At 42.3% G+C, this 17916-nt stretch overlaps 1 protein-coding gene across 1 annotated transcript; it reads right to left on the bottom strand.

Annotated features, from left to right (window-relative positions):
- Positions 1-1955: 1955 nt before the first annotated feature.
- Positions 1956-17916, bottom strand: LOC143275902 (arylsulfatase B-like). The gene is made up of 9 exons (XM_076580226.1): positions 17866-17916; positions 16677-17047; positions 14774-14960; positions 12636-12856; positions 11907-12018; positions 9037-9132; positions 7535-7778; positions 6383-6534; positions 1956-5106 (listed from the first exon to the last, which is right to left on the bottom strand). The coding sequence occupies exons 2-9, from the start codon at positions 16938-16940 to the stop codon at positions 4820-4822; spliced, it is 1563 nt and encodes a 520-aa protein (XP_076436341.1). The 5' UTR covers positions 16941-17047; positions 17866-17916; the 3' UTR covers positions 1956-4819.

The raw sequence follows: 17916 nt of genomic DNA, 5'->3' as shown, positions 1-17916 counted from the left end.
CCTGTACGCTCTGTCTTATCTCAGTGAGGTGACAGCCCTTCACTGACATCCTGACCTGTATGCTCTGTCTTATCTCAGTGAGGTGAGTGCTCTTCATTGACGTCCTGACCTGTAAGCTCTGTCTACTTCAGTGAGGTGACAGCCCTTCATTGACGAGCATGCTCCTCAGCTTCAGTCAAGTCAATGGGTTCATGTACAGCCTCACTCAAATAGATCACGACATCATCTGATCGTGGAAGATGGCTACCAAAGTCCCACATGGTGTGAAGACCTTTACTGATCGAGTAGAGAAATTCATGGAGCGAAGTTTTCCAGACAGTCCTGTGGATGTTTTCCTGTCTTAGACATATACTCCTGTGGATGTTTTCCTGTCTTAGACAGATAGTCCTGTGGATATTTTCCTGCCTTAGACAGATAGTCCTGTGGATGTTTTCCTGTCTTAGACAGATTGTATTGTGGATGTTTTCCTGTCTTAGATTGTCCTGTGGATGTTTTCCTGTCTTAGACAGATAGTCCTGTGGATGTTTTCCTGTCTTAGACAGATAGTCTTGTGGATGTTTTCCTGTCTTAGACAGATTGTCCTGTGGATGTTTTTCTGTCTCAGACAGATTTTCCTGTGGATGTTGTCCTATTTTAGACAGATTGTCCTGTGGATGTTTTCCGATCTTAGACAAATTGTCCTGTGGATGTTTTCCGGTCTTAGACAGATAGTCCTGTGGATGTTTTCCGGTCTTGGACAGATAGTGCTGTTGATATTTTCCTGTCTTGGACAGATAGTGCTGTTGATATTTTTTCCTGTCTTGGACAGATAGTGCTGTAGATGTTTTCCTGTCTTGGACAGATAGTGCTGTAGCTGTTTCCCTGTCTTGGACAGTCCTGTGGATGTTTTCCTTTCTCAGACAGATTTTCCTTTGGATGTTTTCCTGTCTTAGATAGTCCTGTGGATGTTTTCCTTATACATGTACTCCTGTGGATGTTTTCCTGTTTTTGACTTTTTGTCCTGTGGATGTTTCCTGTCTCAGACATATACTCCTGTATCCTGTGGATGTTTTCCTGTCTTAGACATATACTCCTGTGGATGTTTTCATGTTTTAGATAGTCCTGTTGATATTTTCCGGTCTTATACTCCTGTGGATGTTTTCCTGTCTTAGACAGATAGTCCTGTGGATGTTATCCTGTGTGTGGCATATAATCATGTGGATGTTTTCCTGTCTTTGACAGATAGCCCTGTTGATGTTTTCCTGTGTCAGGTTAAGAGATTCATGTCGATATATTTTTTTTGTCTGTGACAGAGATTTATATATCTAAATGTTTGAGAAAAGCTGTGATTTTCGTGGATGTTTTCCTGTCCTTGGCAGAGATTCCTGGGTGGAACTTTTCCTGTCTTTGGCAGAGGTATGTGTCAATGTTTCCATGTCTTTGGCAGAGATTCTAATGGAGTTTTTAAAATATTTTTCTTTCTTTCTTTTATTCTTTTTTTTTCTTATTAAGAGTGGTGCGTGACAGTTTGTACTGACTAGATTTTTTTTCATGTCCCACTGTGACAGCATGCTTTTAACGAGTAAGCTATCGAGAATTTCCAGCAAAGACAGGAGATGAGACCCAACGTCTACTATTGCCTGCCCACAGTGCTGCTGCAGATGCGCATGCATTCTTATCTTCAGAGTCAATGAAGCCCTTTTTCGCTTGCAATGGATTTCCACGATACGAAAGAGATTTTGTGAAGCGTTTCTTGCACAGAGTTCTGTGGAACAATAATGTACAGGGAGACGCAGAGAAACGAATTAAAAAAAGTGTTGAAACAGGAGTACGGTGTTGTGTCGTGTGTGTATATGCAGCAAGGTAATGCAAGCATGCATGCAAAGACAGAAGTGTGTGAATGGATGATCATATACATGCGTGCATGCAAGTGAAGTTTACTATGAAATAAACTTTAAAACAAACAAAAAACCCTCTACCTTTAAATTCATTTATTAATATTCCTGATTATATTGGCAAGTATCTTTCAAATATTTTCTTTAACTTCCTGAGAGCATTCTTTTCTTTCTTTCTTTTTATCACTTTGATCATACAAGTCACAGAAAATCTTAAGTCTTTTTTGTGATCATACATCCATCAGACCACTCATGAACCACACTGCTGAAAAAAAACAAACAAAAAAACTTACCAAAAAAACCCAAAAAAACCCCAAACAAACAATATCTAACCACAAAACTGCATATACCAAACCTGGAAAACAGTTATGCACGATTACACTGGTAGAAAAACCATGTGAAATCGCAAGACCGCAACGAACTTGGTCAGCATATGTGCATAAGATAACTGCGGGTGCTTCATGCACTGAACCTTGCATCCAAGCATTGCTGTGGTATGAAAATTCATCTCATTAAAACTGTTTTTGCATTCCTACATATGCATAAACCGCAAAAACGGGAACTAATTACTACAAAATTTTAGGAGTGTCCACACATAATCCAGATAATTTTTTTTTGAAAACAGTACATTTTCTGCGTCGTTTTTGCATCAACATGGCATGGAAGCCTGTAGAGGCCAATAACTCCCAAGGTTTGAATGGGTTAAGTCCCTTTTCATGTGTATGCACATGCACAAGATCAAATACGCAACACTGGAGACCCTGTAATCCTTGTCAGTGTACTGTGGGTTATGGAAACATGAATATTCCCTGAAACGGAGCATAGCTGCCTTAACGTCTGGGGATAAAAACTGTCAAGCAAGTTTGCAGCTCACTCGTGCATGTGTGTGAGGGAATGTGGGCACTGCAGCCCACAGACAGAAAAAAAAATCTGATGCATGCTGGCTGCACAGTTACCTTGAAAATGCCCGGTATTTAGTACCCGCCTCACCATACCCCTTTTTAGGGGAGGTTAAAAACTGTTCACTGGGTTGAAATGAAAGAACAAAGAGGCCAGGAGAGTTGAGGCGTTTTACTGGCTAAAAGTGGACCAAGCAAGCCGGGTTGTCTTTTCACTGTTAGCCGTGCAAAATTTGGCCAAGCAGAGCAAACCGATAGGCCTAGTTTGCATCAGTTTGATATGGTACAGTATATGACACCAAATTAATGATTAACAAACAATAAAGAGGTGCAAATCTCTTCACACAAGGTACACAACCTTTCACTGAGTCAAAGCTGCTCATTCTACTGATTCAGCTAGCACACAGGTACATAAAAGGTACATTGGAACAAACACAGACACTTCCTATGTGCTAGCTGAATCGGCAGCATAAGCAGCACTGACTTAAAGTCCTGTACCTTGTTTATGAAGAGAGTTACTGTCTACTGTTCATAGCTGTTTATAGTCCAGCCGACCGCTCAGGGCCATATCGGGACTGTCAAACCATACAAATGCTCAACCATGTCAAGACAAAACTGCCACATCTACACACAAAAAACCACCAAGACAAAACACAGTTCATGACACATTATCTTAACCATTTAGCTCCTTAGTGGAAAAAGGACTAGGCTGTGCTAAGGACGACAGCCCTTCCATTTAATTTAGCATCCCCATATTACAAAAAAATTGTAATAAAGGTTGAAAAATGCTTCAAAATAAAACAAAAAATACATTAAAAAAGGCCATGTAGGCAAATAAGCCTGCAAACTAGACAGCTATGTGCCCATCCCAGTGTTTACAATTTCACACTACCTAGTCGCCAGAGCAAAACAGCACAGATTCATCACAGACTGCGGAAATGAGAAAAAAGTGTCAAGGCTTGCTGGAAAAAAAGAAAGTGGAATGGACTGGGAAGGCAGAAAAAGGAGACAAAAGTGAAGGGGAAAAAAAAACCTAAATAAAGAGAGCAACAGAAAAAAAGGAAATTTCCAGCACAGAATATCCAGAAGGCAGGGATGCTATTTTTATTGAAAGACCACCAGCATCCCCACGGGGAGGAAGAGAGTTACCACTCTTTAACTGTTTGTTAGCTGTGCATTGGGGTTTGTTTTTTTTTAAATACCTTGTAAAAGCCCCCAAAACAGAACAGAAGAATCATCATGAACTCATGATAATCCAGTTTGCTATTTGAGGTCGTGTTGCATTGCAAAGGAAGTCTAGATTCGGATCTAGACAAAACGAACAGAACTCCTGAAAGGGGTGTGTGATGTGTGATGAGACACTGAAATACCATGTGGGAGGCACGATGTCACACCACCAGGTAGAGTCTAGTTTCAGGTTGCTAGCTTCTTGTTCTTGTTCCCAGCCCATGACGCAATCAAGTCAAGGGATGGGCTCCTGCAGTTGATAAAGTACCCAACAAATGCCCACCTCAACTGGTGGGTGCATTCTTCAATACAGGATCATTATCATCATCATCATCATCATCACTGACTTTACTGCATGTAGCCTAGCCGGCCACACAGACCTAACATGGGGGGATGGGAGGGAGTGTGAGAGGGGTAAACAAATAAGATAAACAGACAAATAAACTGATAACAACTGTGGAGATAAAACGACAAGTGTAGTCATGCCCAAGGACTTCCACCTGGTGAATGCATTCCTTGATAAAGGTGAATATGTATTGTATTGTAGTGTATTGTATTGTATTTCTCTGTATGAAATTTGGGTTGCTCTCCCCCTTGTGGAGAACGCAATCAGTACAGCACACACACGAATGTCATCAACCTCTCCATCCATCGGGGCCTACAATATTCCCACACTGGGCTCCAGAATCCTGTTGTGGATCCGAACTCGGACTCACAGCCAGACTGTCAACCTCTTGTCTGCCAGGCCTATGACTCCCACATGCCTGCAGAATCCCATTGTGGATCTGAATTCAGGCTGTCAGAAAGGACGTCAACCTCCTACGATTCCCAGGGGCCCCAGAACCCGTTGTGGAGTTTGGGGTCACAGCGAGGGTCGCTCCGTGGATAGACAGGCGGCACTGCGGTGCTGTTGTAGGACGCCAGACGTGCCAGCAGCCTTTTCACCACGTCCGGGCGTTTCTCCGAGAGGTCGATTTCCTCGTAGGGGTCGTGGGTTATGTCGAAGAGCCACACGTTCTTTGCTGGTGCATCGTGGGAAACCTTGGGGACGGTGCGCGTGCTGTTACTGGTGGTGGTGGGAGGAGGGGGGATCCAGCTGCTGTTACCTGAACAAAAAAAAACAAAACAAAAACAAAATGATATAAGCCATCCCCGAAAACTGAGTATGGCTGCCTACGTGGCGGGGTAAAAATGGTCATGCATGTAAAAGCCCACTCATGTTCATACCAATGAACATGTGAGATGCAGCCCACGAACGAAAAAGAAGAAGAAGAAAGAAGATCCAAGCTGTTAACTTGTGGTTGTTGTTCCGCTGTTTATGCATACACATACAATGTTTTCTGAACAGAAATTTGTTTAAACCAAACCAGTAAAACAAAATAAACAACAACAAAAAACCAACCCCCCCCCCCCCAAAAAAAAAAAAAAACAAAACAAAAAACAACAACAAACAAACAAACAAAAAACTAGCAAAGGGATGTAACCACTGTCAACAATTACAGAACAACAACAACAAAAGTACATGCAATTTAAGTTTGTAACCTCAACAATTAGATAACAACAACAAGTCAAGTAACCCATCACTGTCAGCAATCAAGGAAGAAGAAAAAACCCACAGTAATATATCTATCCACTGTCAACATTTACAGAACAGTATCAGAATCAGTAGCTCAAGGAGGCATCACTGAGTTTGGTCAAATCCATATACGCTACACCACATCTGCCAAGCAGATGCCTGACCAGCAGAGTAACCCAACGCGCTTAGTCAGGCCTTGAGGAAAAAAAAGAAAAAGAAAAAATATATATATTTTTTTTTAATAAAATAAAATAACAAAAAAATAAAAGATAAATACATAAAAATACTATGACTAATAATAATAATAACTAAAAGGCGCAAAATCTTGATTAAGTCAACTCTAGGCGCGCGTGCGCGCGCACACACACACACACACAAAACAAAAACAAAAAAAACAAAAACAAGCACAAGAGAGGCAAGGCCTTCAAGACTCACAGGTGATACACTTTTTAAAAAAATGTAATCGTTAAAATGTGTTCTGTATTTGTTATTATAAAGCTTCAGGTTAAAAAAAAAAAAGAAAAAAAAGGCTTGAGTGCAGGTTCGAATCTTCAAACACAAACAAATAAACAAAAAAAGCAATGAAACCTACCATTGTCAGCAACTGCAGAACAAAATGATAAGTAACGTAACCAACTATTGCCAACAATTACAGAAACAAAAACAAACAAATGTCTATTCATAATTGTGATGTGTGTGCGTGTTAGTGTGTGTGTGTGTGTCTGTGTGTGTGTGTGTGTACTCATTCAACTATTACAAGTCTACTTTTTTTCTCTCTCTCTCTCTCTCCCTTCTCACAAACTGACCAGGATTGCCGACGATCAGCTTATAATCTCTGTCTCTGATCGCCGCTCGAACTCGTGTGTCGAAAATATCTGGGTACAAGTTGTCTCCATTCCGTGGGAAGAGGATATCAATGTTGTGAAGAATTTCCGATCGGGTGCTTTTTTGCCCTTGGCTAAAAAGGAAAAAAAACAAACATGTCAACTGCAAAAGGTTTCTATTTTTTGCATGGAAATATATGACACAGTGTGTGTGTGTGTCTATATGTTTGTGTGTGTGTGTGTGTGTGTGTGTGAGAGAGAGAGAGAGAGAGAGAGACAGAGACAGAGAGACAGAGACAGTGTGTGGGAAGAAAAATATGTTGTTGTTGTTGTTGTTGTCATTTTGTGAGTGTGTGCGTGTGCATGTGCATGTGTGTGTGCATGTGCATGTGTGTGTGTATGTGCATGTGCATGAGTGTGTGTGTGCGCGTGCGCGCGTTAAACTGAGTGTTACCGTGTCTTTATGCCTGCCCGACTACATTTGATCTGTGTGTATGCGGAGTTTATTGTGTACGCAAAATTCCTGCACAAACATAACCAGATTCCAATTACCTCTTTCACTCTCTGTATGCCCGTCTATTTGTCTGTCTGCCTCTCTCTCCCCCTCTCTCTCTCCCCCTCTCTCTCTCCCTCTCTCTCTCTCTCTCCCTCCCTCTCTCTCTCTCTCCCCCTCTCTCTCTCTCCCCCTCTATCTCTCTCCCTCTCTCTCTCCCCCCTCCCTCTCTCTCTCCCCCCCTCTCTCTCTCCCTCTCTCTCTCTATGTTTCTGTTTTCTTTTTTTCTCTTCTTCCATGTATCTGCATGTACTTGGTTTTTGGTTGTTTGTACATTTTGTGTATCTATCAGAGTGGTTTTCTTCAACAGAATTCTTGCAACACTTTTGTTGCCATGGGTTCTTTTTTCAGTGTGCCAAGTGCATGCTGCACATGGGAACACAGTCTCAACTCCTCATCTGAATGGCTAGATGAGCGCTCAGTTTGAATTTTCCAGTCACAAAACTTGGGGAGAAAAGGGTGAGAGTGGGATCCAAAACCACACCCTTCACGGACTGGCACTGACGCAGAGTGTCTGATCCATTCTGCCACCCCCCCACGCCCCACCCCTCCCACCCACCCCTTCCTCGCTCCCAACTCGCCTGATCATCGCCCATTGGTCGACACCGTCCAGGGGCTTCGTCCCATTGGTGGAGCCTCGGGCCAGGGCCAGGAGGGTGGGGAACCAATCAGAAACGTGCATCAGCTCCCGTGTGGCGGTGCCGGGGTTCTTGAGGAGGGGGCTGTGGACGAAGCCCACGCCGCGCATGCCCCCCTCCCACAGGGAGTGCTTCCAGCCTCGCAGGGGCCAGTTGTTCCCCCCTGCCAGGATCTCTCCCCCGTTGTCTGTTACACCCCCACCGCAACAAGCACGGCATGCACACATGTGCACACACACGCACAGACACACGTACGCATACACACAAACACGTGCACAATTTGAAATAATAAAAATTTGACATACTTTGACTTCATGCACACACACACATACACACCACACCCACACACACATAAAAAACAACAACAGCTCACTCTCTCTCTCTCTCTCTGCACACACACACATAAACACACACACACAAGTGCACACACACACACACACACACCTTGCATTCCTCCTCTGCACACACACACAGACATGCACCCATGCATGCACATGTGCAAACACACATACACATACACACACAAACACCCTCCTCCACACACACATTTCCTCTGGCCACACACACACACACACACACACACATAGCCACGTTATAATGAATAAACTAGAATATGGAAATGTTTTATTCTGGAAGAGAAACAAATCTGAAAATAAATCTAAACTACTATTCTATAATAAAAGTACTCGTGAATACAGAACCGAGCCTTATTTGCTTGAAGGATATCTTAACTATAATCAAAAACAATCATTGTGCAAACTAAGAATATCCTGTCATGATTTAGCAATAGAAAAAGGCCGATATTTCAACATTCCAAAAGAAAGGAGACTATGTTTACAATGTCAAAGAATAGAGGATGAATTTCATTTCTTGAAATGACTGCAAATTATACAAAGAAATTAGAATAGAATTCATACAAAAAATTCAAAATTACATTCCAAATATTATTAAACCCAATCAGATAATACTGGAAGACAAACTTGTGGGACTGTCTGGGAAATTTGTCAGTAACCGCTGTTAAAAACGCCATAGCGTGCAAGAGTGATTCAATGTCTTGTTCAATATTTATCTATTTTTGTTTTGCTTTTTTGTGCGTGGTTTCATGTAACTTTGCATGCGTGTCTTATAAACCTTGTTCAGGCTTAACTGACATTATAATTGATTCTGATTCTGATTCACACACACACACACACCACACACACACATACACACACACCATACACACACACACGTCACACACATACACACACACAACCACACACACACACACAAACACCCTCCTCCATATACACGCTTCCTCTAGCTGCACACACACACACACACACACACCACACACGCACACAAACACCCTCCACCATACACACGCTTCTTCTAGCTGCACACACACACACACACACACACACACACACACACACACACAATGTCACAAGCAAAGATTCACGTACCTGTGGAGAAAATGAAGACCGTGTTGTTCCACATGCCTGTGTCTTGAAGAGCTTTGGTCAGATTGGCCACACCCTCGTCCATACAGGATACCATGCCTGGCACACACACACACACACACACATACACACACACGCACACACACACAACAACAACAACAACTTCAAAAACCACAACAAAACAAACCACCATTACTTCCATTTTTTGTGTGTGTTTTGTTTTTGATAGCAGTGTCCACAATGCTACAGGCTACAGAGATGAGATGCTTCCCCCGCTGGTGTGTGACCTCATAGCAACCTAACACCAATGGTTCCATGTGGACTGCCGATGCTGGGACTGCGACAGAAGAACCTGGGTCTGGCTGTGTATGAGGGACTCATAATGCCACTGAAACCGTGCAGATGATGCAGCAAAAAACAAAAGAAGAAAAAAAAGAGATGTTTCCGGAAGATCCTTGACATCACAAACGATGAAGTGCGTAGAAGAGTCAAGCAAACTATTAGGCCACATGATGATCTACTAACCACTGTCATAAAAAGAAAAAAAAAAGGAAATTTAAGTGGTATGGCCATGTCTCTGACGATCATCAGGAACTGGCTGAGACCTTCCTGCAGGGAACAGTGCAGGGAGCAAGGAGAAGAGTCAGGCAGAAGAAGAGATGGGAGGACACACCTCAGAGTGGACAGGTCTGACCCTGAGTGAGACAGTCAGAAGGACAAGACAACCATGAGGGATGGAGGAGGCTGGCTGCCGATTGTGTAGTGCCCCCACGGTCTACAAAACTACAGGAAAGACAGATAACTGTCCAACTATCACCATCAGAACCGCAGCTGCCCCAACTTTATAGAATTTGATAACACTAATTCACAGTGGAGCGTGTCTTGCCTTAGTTACATCTCCACTCTCTCTGCCCAGCCAAGACAGTCAGCGGTGGGGATGGTCACCAAAGGCCAACAAGCCCAGCCAAGGCTGTCAGCGGTGGGGATGGTCACCAAAGGCCAACAAGCCCAGCCAAGACAGTCAGCGGTGGGGATGGTCACCAAAGGCCAACAAGCCCAGCCAAGACAGTCAGCGGTGGGGATGGTCACCAAAGGCCAACAACCCCAGCCAAGGCTGTCAGCGGTGGGGATGGTCACCAAAGGCCAACAACCCCAGCCAAGACAGTCAGCGGTGGGGATGGTCACCAAAGGCCAACAACCCCAGCCAAGACAGTCAGCGGTGGGGATGGTCACCAAAGGCCAACAAGCCCAGCCAAAACAGTCAGCGGTGGGGATGGTCACCAAAGGCCAACAACCCCAGCCAAGACAGTCAGCGGTGGGGATGGTCACCAAAGGCCAACAAGCCCAGCCAAGGCTGTCAGCAGTGGGGATGGTCACCAAAGGCCAACAAGCCCAGCCAAGACAGTCAGCGGTGGGGATGGTCACCAAAGGCCAACAACCCCAGCCAAGACAGTCAGCGGTGGGGATGGTCACCAAAGGCCAACAAGCCCAGCCAAGACAGTCAGCGGTGGGGATGGTCACCAAAGGCCAACAAGCCCAGCCAAGACAGTCAGCAGTGGGGATGGTCACCAAACGCCAACAACCCCAGCCAAGGCTGTCAGCGGTGGGGATGGTCACCAAAGGCCAACAACCCCAGCCAAGACAGTCAGCGGTGGGGATGGTCACCAAAGGCCAACAAGCCCAGCTAAGACAGTCAGCGATGGGGATGGTCACCAAAGGCCAACAACCCCAGCCAAGGCTGAAGCACTAACAGGCAGTGAAAACTTGATTCCTAGTGTGCGAGTTATGGTCCACAAAAAGACTAAGCTGTAAATGGATCCCCACTGCAGTAGAGAAACCACTGCTCTCACTTTTGCTGTTAACCCAGCTGTGACCTTATGTCAATCTCCGAAGGATATAAGCTGAGTACTGAACTTCCACACAATGTATTTATCATCATCATCATAAATAAATGTATGTATATCATGCTAAATTTTGTGTGGAAACAAATCACAGCACTTTCACATGCAACTTTTACATGTATGCATAATGCTGAAACAAAGGGATCTTGAATATATGAGTGGGCTTTTATGTGTATGACAGTTTTTACACCTGCTATGCAGGCAGTCATACTCCGTTTTCAGGGAGGTGCATGCAGGTTATGTTCTTGTTTCCATAACCTATCGAACACTGACATGGATTACAGGATATTTAACATGTGTATCTGATCTTCTGCTTGCATATACACACGAAGGGGGTTCAGGCACTAAGCAAGTCTGCACATAAGTTGACCGGGGAGATCGGAAAAATCTCCACCACCCTTTATCAGTACCCACCAGGCAGAGTGTAATTTATGCCTAGTTATTCTCACACATTGTGTGGGTAAAGGGTGGAGATTTTTCTGATCTCCCAGGTCAACATATGTGCAGACTTGCTAGTGCCTGAACCCCCTTCGTGTGTATACGCACACAGAAGATCAAATACGCATGTTAAAGATCCTGTAATCCATGTCAGCATTTGGTGGGTTTTGGAAACAAGAACATACCCAGCATACACACCTCTGAAAACAGAGTATGGCTGCCTACATGGCGGGGTAAATAAACAAAAAAGGGTCATACACGTAAAATGTTACATGTCTTTCTGAGTGAGTATGTGTGTGTGCCTGAAATCTGATTGACTGACATGGGAAACGAATGATGAGCACCCAGTGGCAGCTGTCAGTTGGCTCTACCCAGGTAGGCAGCCTGCTGCGCAAATGCCCTTTGTTGGTAAAGCGCTTAGAGCTTGGTCTCTGACCGAGGGTAGGTGCTATATAAATATTCATATCAATCAATTAATGAATCAATCAACACCAGCCAAACTGCTGCATCCGACATGTGCAGTGTTACAGTTACCTGCATAGGTCCTGCGGTTTTTGTCCTTGATGTTGTAATAATCCCACGTGTATCTGTCTGGGACTTCAAGAGGGGAATGGACAGCCTGGTACGCCATGTACAAAAAAAGTGGCTGAAACAGAAGCACACAAACACCAGCTGATAAGACAGATTTGCAAAAAAGATAATAATAATAATAATAATAATAATAATCATAATAATAATAATAATAATAATAAAAAAATAATAATAAATTAGTTAAATATGATTACAAATAAAACAAAGCAAAAATAAAACAGAAAGTCAGGCGAAAGACAGAATCATTTGAAAAAAAAGAATCGACATTACTTCTTTTTTCTTAAATTGGCAAGATGAAATAGTACAAACAAACAAAACAAAAACGAAAAAAGTCATAGGAGAAGAGCTATATTTCAAGATTAATGGGGAAAATAATCTGAAAATGATACTAAACAATTCAGGCAAAAAAATAATACAAGCAATATGTGTAAATCTCCAATGTGTTATTTCCACACACACACACACACACACACACACACACACATACACACACACATATATACTGAAACACAAAGACACACACAGACATACACAAACACACACACACACACACACTGGAACACACACATACAGACACACACAAACACACACACACACACCCCTTCACAATCACATTACACACATGGACAATACAAATTCTACATGTGCTCTCCCTCTCTCTCTCTCTCTCACCTTCGACTGATCATGCTTGTGGATGACGTTAATGGCCTTCTCTGTGAAAACGTGCGTGGAATACTTCTCCAACTGGTCCTTGACCGGAACCTCATTATCACGCAGGTCGTAGCCACAGAACGTACTGTCGGGGTCACCGCTGTGTGTGGCGGCAGTACCGGCACTGTGCATACCGTCACACCGGAAATGAGTGTAGTAATCCTCGCTGCCCGTCAGGTAACCTGTGGAAAACAACAATTTTCAGTCTGAGTCACAGTGCGTTTGGACAAAATCCAAATATGCAGTGCAACATCTGCTAGGCAGATGCCTGACAGCAGCATAACCCAACGCACTCATCAGGCTGTGAACGCATGCCTATGTATATTTGTGTACCTATATTTGTATACATATATTTGTGTACCTAGTAATCCGCGTGTGTCTGGTGGGTGGGGGTTGGGGGGGGGATGCGGGTGTGTGCTGATTATCTGGTTGCGGTTTTCCGCAATTTATCTTTATTCTTATCTTATCTGTCTATTATAATCAATGTGCAGTATAGTAGGCTATGTTTATAATTATATTCAAATAATGTTTCTCAATTCTTTCTGTTTTACATTAAGAATACTAGTTATTACCTGCAGTGTGTGGATGTATGTATGAAACGGTGTATGTGATATTTTTTACATTTGTATCTTCGTAATATTCATAAAAGCTGTTGTTGACTTTTACAGTTATGGTCCCCATGTTGTTTACTTGTCTATGTTGTGATAATGCACCTGACCAAATTTATCCAGTTGGAGATAATAAACTTATTCTTATCTTCTTATCTTCTTATCTTATCTTGTACATATATTTGTGTACCTATCAGAGTGGAGACAAGGCCTGACTCAGCATGTTGGATCATGAGTGCTGGTCAAGCCTGGCGGATGTGGTGTAGCGTATGAATTTGTCTCAATACAGTGATGCCTCTTTGAAAAAAACTGAAACTGAAACTCACAAAAAGTTATCAACCACTTTAGTTTACAAAAAAATAAGCATGTTCTCATAAAAAATTTTTTTTTTAAATTCAAGAGATGATTTAAAGTATTCAGGATGCATAAGGTCTGTAACTGTCCTTTATTTTTTTTATAACACACAAACAACTGTTTTAGACAGACATGCAGAATTTCAAAAACCCCTGAAAACTGTGTTCTTAAAAAATAATGTTTCAGCCCCTCCCCCCCCCCCCCCCCGCCCCCTCCCCCCAACCCCCCCCCCCCCCCCCCCCCCACCCCCCCAAAAAAAAGGTTTATAAACGGTAGCCGTGATTTGTCATTCTAGATAATCTTAACGAAAATAATTATTAAAAAAAAAAAAAAAAAAGGAAGCGCCTATGCAAGAAAGCACCTGTGGTTATAAAAAAAAAAAAAATAAAAAAAAATAAAATAAAATAAAATGCAGGCTTATACAGCGCAGTACCCCCATCTCAGATGGGGCTCACTGCGCTTTACAATAAAATATACAAATTTCAGACTGAGTGTCGTAAAATATGTAGTGGTCCTCAACTTTTTGTGAACCCTGTATGTATCATATCACACTGCATATGAAAGGGTGCAAGGTTAAGATACAAACATCTCATCGCGCGTATACATGTGTGAGTCATAGACATTCAGTGTGCATCATCTGTACAAAGGCTTGAGAAGAGTCTGGAAGTTTTTAATATTATAGATCATTAGACAAGAAGTGAAAAAAGGAAGAAGAAAAGAAAGGTACAATATCTTTAACTCTGTATGTGTGTATGTGATCTGTGTGTGTGTGTGTGCGTGTGTGTGTGTGTGTGAGAGAGAGAGAGAGAGAGTGCGTAAGTGAGTGTGTGAGTGTGTGTGCGCGCACATGCACGTGTGTGTGCATGCATGCGTATGTGCAAGTGCATGTGCACATATGTATACATGTGCTCACGTGTGAACACCATGTTTATTAGAAATTTTCCTTTTTCCTCTGATTTTCTAAGACTCAGGACTTAAAAAAAGGATCCTTCAGTAAAAAGATCTATCAATGCCTGGTAAAAAAAAAAAAAAAAAAAAAAAAAAAAAAAAAAAAAAAAAACCATTGCCACAACAATAACAACAACAAAGACAACAAAACATAGTCAAAATGTATATCCGTAAAAAAATCTTATTTACCAAAGTAGGAATCGAAGCCTCGGCGTGTGGGCAGGTAGGCCTCTTTGTAGAAGCCAAGGTGCCACTTGCCCACAGCGTGAGTGGCATAGCCCGTCTCTTTCAGCTTCTCCGCAATGGTGGGGCTGTCCAAGGGGAGGCCACTGGGCTGTGTGGCCCAGATGATGTCATGCTGCAGCCCTGTGTGAATCTGAACACAATCATCACCGTTACTAGTACTATTTCTTTTTCTTTCTTTTTTTATACTTTTTTTTTTTTTTTAAATTCATATTTTACACTACATTTTTATTCATAAATACATACATACAATGGTACATATATGTACATATACATGCATACATACATATATACTTGCATACATGTATTATACATACGTACATAGGAACAATGGCGACGGGTGCAATAGACAAGTGGTTAAAGCGTTGGACTTTCAATCTGTGGGTCCCTGGTTTCAATCTTGGTGATGGTGACTGGTGGGTAAAGGGTGGAGATTATTCTTATCTCCCAGATCAACATATGTGCAGACCTGCTTGTGCCTGAACCCCCTTCGTGTGTATACGCAAGCAGAAGATCAAATATGCACGTTAAAGATCCTGTAATCGACGTCAGCGTTCAGTGGGTTATTGAAACAAGAACATACCCAGCATGCACCCCCCCGAAAGCAGAGTATGGCTGCCTTCATGGCGGGGTAAAAACGGTCATACATGTCAAAGCCCATTCGTACACATACGAGTGAACGTGGGAGTTGCAGCCCACGAACGCAGAAGAAGAAGAAGAAGAAGAAGGAACAATGGAGAAAAAGCGAAACAAGCACACACACTCATACTCATAGTCATACACACACACAAACATACTCACACACACACACATGCAGTAGTATCCTGATTGTCAGTTTACTTCCAAAGTCATGTAAAGTTAGTAATCTTTCAGTATAAAACAGACAAGAAATAACGTCCAACCATTTACTTTTATTCGGAATTGCTGAATCCCTGTTAGTGTTACACAGAACAATACAAGTGTTTCTATGCGTGACCTATTGATACATGTATTTATTTTTGTTGTTGTTTTTGTTGTTATTTGCTGTTACACTTTGATATTTGCTGATGGGTGATTCTGCTGTTCTAGTTTATTCTTTCTCTGTATATATTATATCCCCCTTTAATCCCCTCCCCCTCCCCAAACCCCATCTCCATTCCACACACACACACACACACACACACACACACATGACACAACTTAATATCACACAAAGTGGAAAGACATTGAATTAAAGAACGAATATCAATTGAGATCGACTTCTGATAAAATAAAATAAAAAATAAAAATAAATAAATAAATAAATATCATATTCCTAGGTATCCCAGGTACTCTGTTTTATTGTAATTCTAGATGGTCCCAGATCGACTACCTTCAGATGATAACTCTAATGCAGCATAAGGATATATACAGATATTCTAATAAAATCAGCATGGCCACACACATGTACACAAAATCAAGATTACCTTAATCATCCGCTGTATACATGTGCATGTGGGTACAAATACATTTGTAGAAGTTTGTATGCATACATATATATTTGGTGCATAAATGTCATTTGATTTATCATGCACACATAAAGAAGTATTCATACTATTTGATCGCATTCACTTAAATTGTGTACAGTGTGTATGTGCACTGGTATCCATGTGTGTATGTTACTATGTATGTGCATATATATATATGTGTGTGAGCGTAAGGATATTTGATAATGAGTATATGCACGTGTGTGTGTGTGTGTGTGTACGTGTGTGTGTGTGTGAACTCACCACCCCCTGAAGGCCATAAATGACTATGGGACTTTTAATCTTGATAAAACCGCAAAAAGTAAAGTATGACATACACGTCGATCCTCATTCACAAACCTCACCTGGTACCTCCCAGACATCAGCTGACTCCGGGTGGGGGTGCAGATGGGCTGCACATAGTAATTCTCCAACTTCACCCCCTTCCCCGCCAGACGATCCAGAGTTGGGGTCATGATTTCTGAGCCGTGGTACCCTATGTCGTTGAAGCCGAAATCGTCGGCCAGCACGAAGACAATGTGAGGCCTGTCGTCACATCTTACCAGGAGCACAGCGTCCAAGATGCACATTGCTAAGAATGCAGTGTGTAATGTTCGGGCATTCGCCATGTCTTGGAAGTGAAGTGCAATCACTGTAAGTCTGTTCCTTGTCTTTAATGAGACTGTGTGTGAAGTGGTACTGAAACTATCACAGTATCAGTCTCACTACGCTCAACCTGAAAGATCGAACCATAAAAATGAAATAAAATGTTTCAAAAAGTCAAGCCCAACCGTCCTTGAATAGACCGCTGGAGAGTTCCGTGTTGACATGACTTTTAGAGGCGCGTCACATTATCCCTGCTCTTGACTGGCTCTCCGAAATTTCGAGCAACAAGACGATCGAGAGAGGCCGAACGTGGGAAACAGAAGGGTATCTCACAAGTGTGACGTCGTTAAGAGCAGACCTTTCTTCGATTTTCTGCTTCATATTTTGTTCTTTTTCATTGCGCACATACAGAGCTTGGTTGTAGCAATGAAGGCTATCAACTGAAGAAATGGGGGAAGAGCATGTTTGCTGCTTTTGCCTTTGTCGATCGCCTCTGGCACTGCTCGCGATTTCTAGTAAAAGTTGAATGCGCAAGCGCTAGATCCAAGGAACTCTCCAGCGGTCTACTATGACCACGTCGTGGGAGGAGGGCGGGTGGGATGGATGAATAAAGTTTCGATGAAATTCTTTTTTTCTTCAAAGTAGGAGAAATGTACAGTTCATTTTTGACTCATTCGATTGACACGTAACATTTATTCTGCTTAATATTATTAAGCTGGTTAAATATCACTAAAGGTACCAATTTAAAATCAAAACCAAACGAACGGCAAAATCACACGACTTTCCAGTAGCAGAAGACAAGGTGATGGCATTCTTTATATTATGAAACAAAGAGACGATTTAGCTTTTAAAACAAATAAAATATATTGTGCTGTGATTCTTAAACAAGGATCCAGTTGTCCTGGCCCAATGCATTAAAAAAACCCAGAGCAAATAATTATATCATACCACTGAAAAAAATGGGGGTGTTACTTCACGGAAGTAAACAATAATAAGGGA

Source organism: Babylonia areolata, chromosome 31 (assembly GCF_041734735.1).
Source record: "Babylonia areolata isolate BAREFJ2019XMU chromosome 31, ASM4173473v1, whole genome shotgun sequence".
In the NCBI taxonomy this organism is placed as follows: domain Eukaryota; kingdom Metazoa; phylum Mollusca; class Gastropoda; order Neogastropoda; family Buccinidae; genus Babylonia; species Babylonia areolata.
The sequence above is the reverse complement of the archived record's forward strand: the minus strand, read 5'-3'. Positions and strand labels throughout refer to the sequence as shown.

What these genes read in the sequence shown, in the direction of transcription:
- LOC143275902 (XM_076580226.1), bottom strand. Translation starts at nt 16,940, where the DNA reads ATGGCGAATGCCCGAACATTACACACTGCATTCTTAGCAATGTGCATC. An exon ending in AGGCTTCGATTCCTACTTTG is followed by an intron (nt 12,857 to 14,773) that starts GTAAATAAGATT and finishes TGTTTTCCACAG; the next exon opens with GTTACCTGACGGGCAGCGAG. An exon ending in GCTGATCGTCGGCAATCCTG is followed by an intron (nt 5,107 to 6,382) that starts GTCAGTTTGTGA and finishes TTTTTTGTTCAG; the next exon opens with GTAACAGCAGCTGGATCCCC.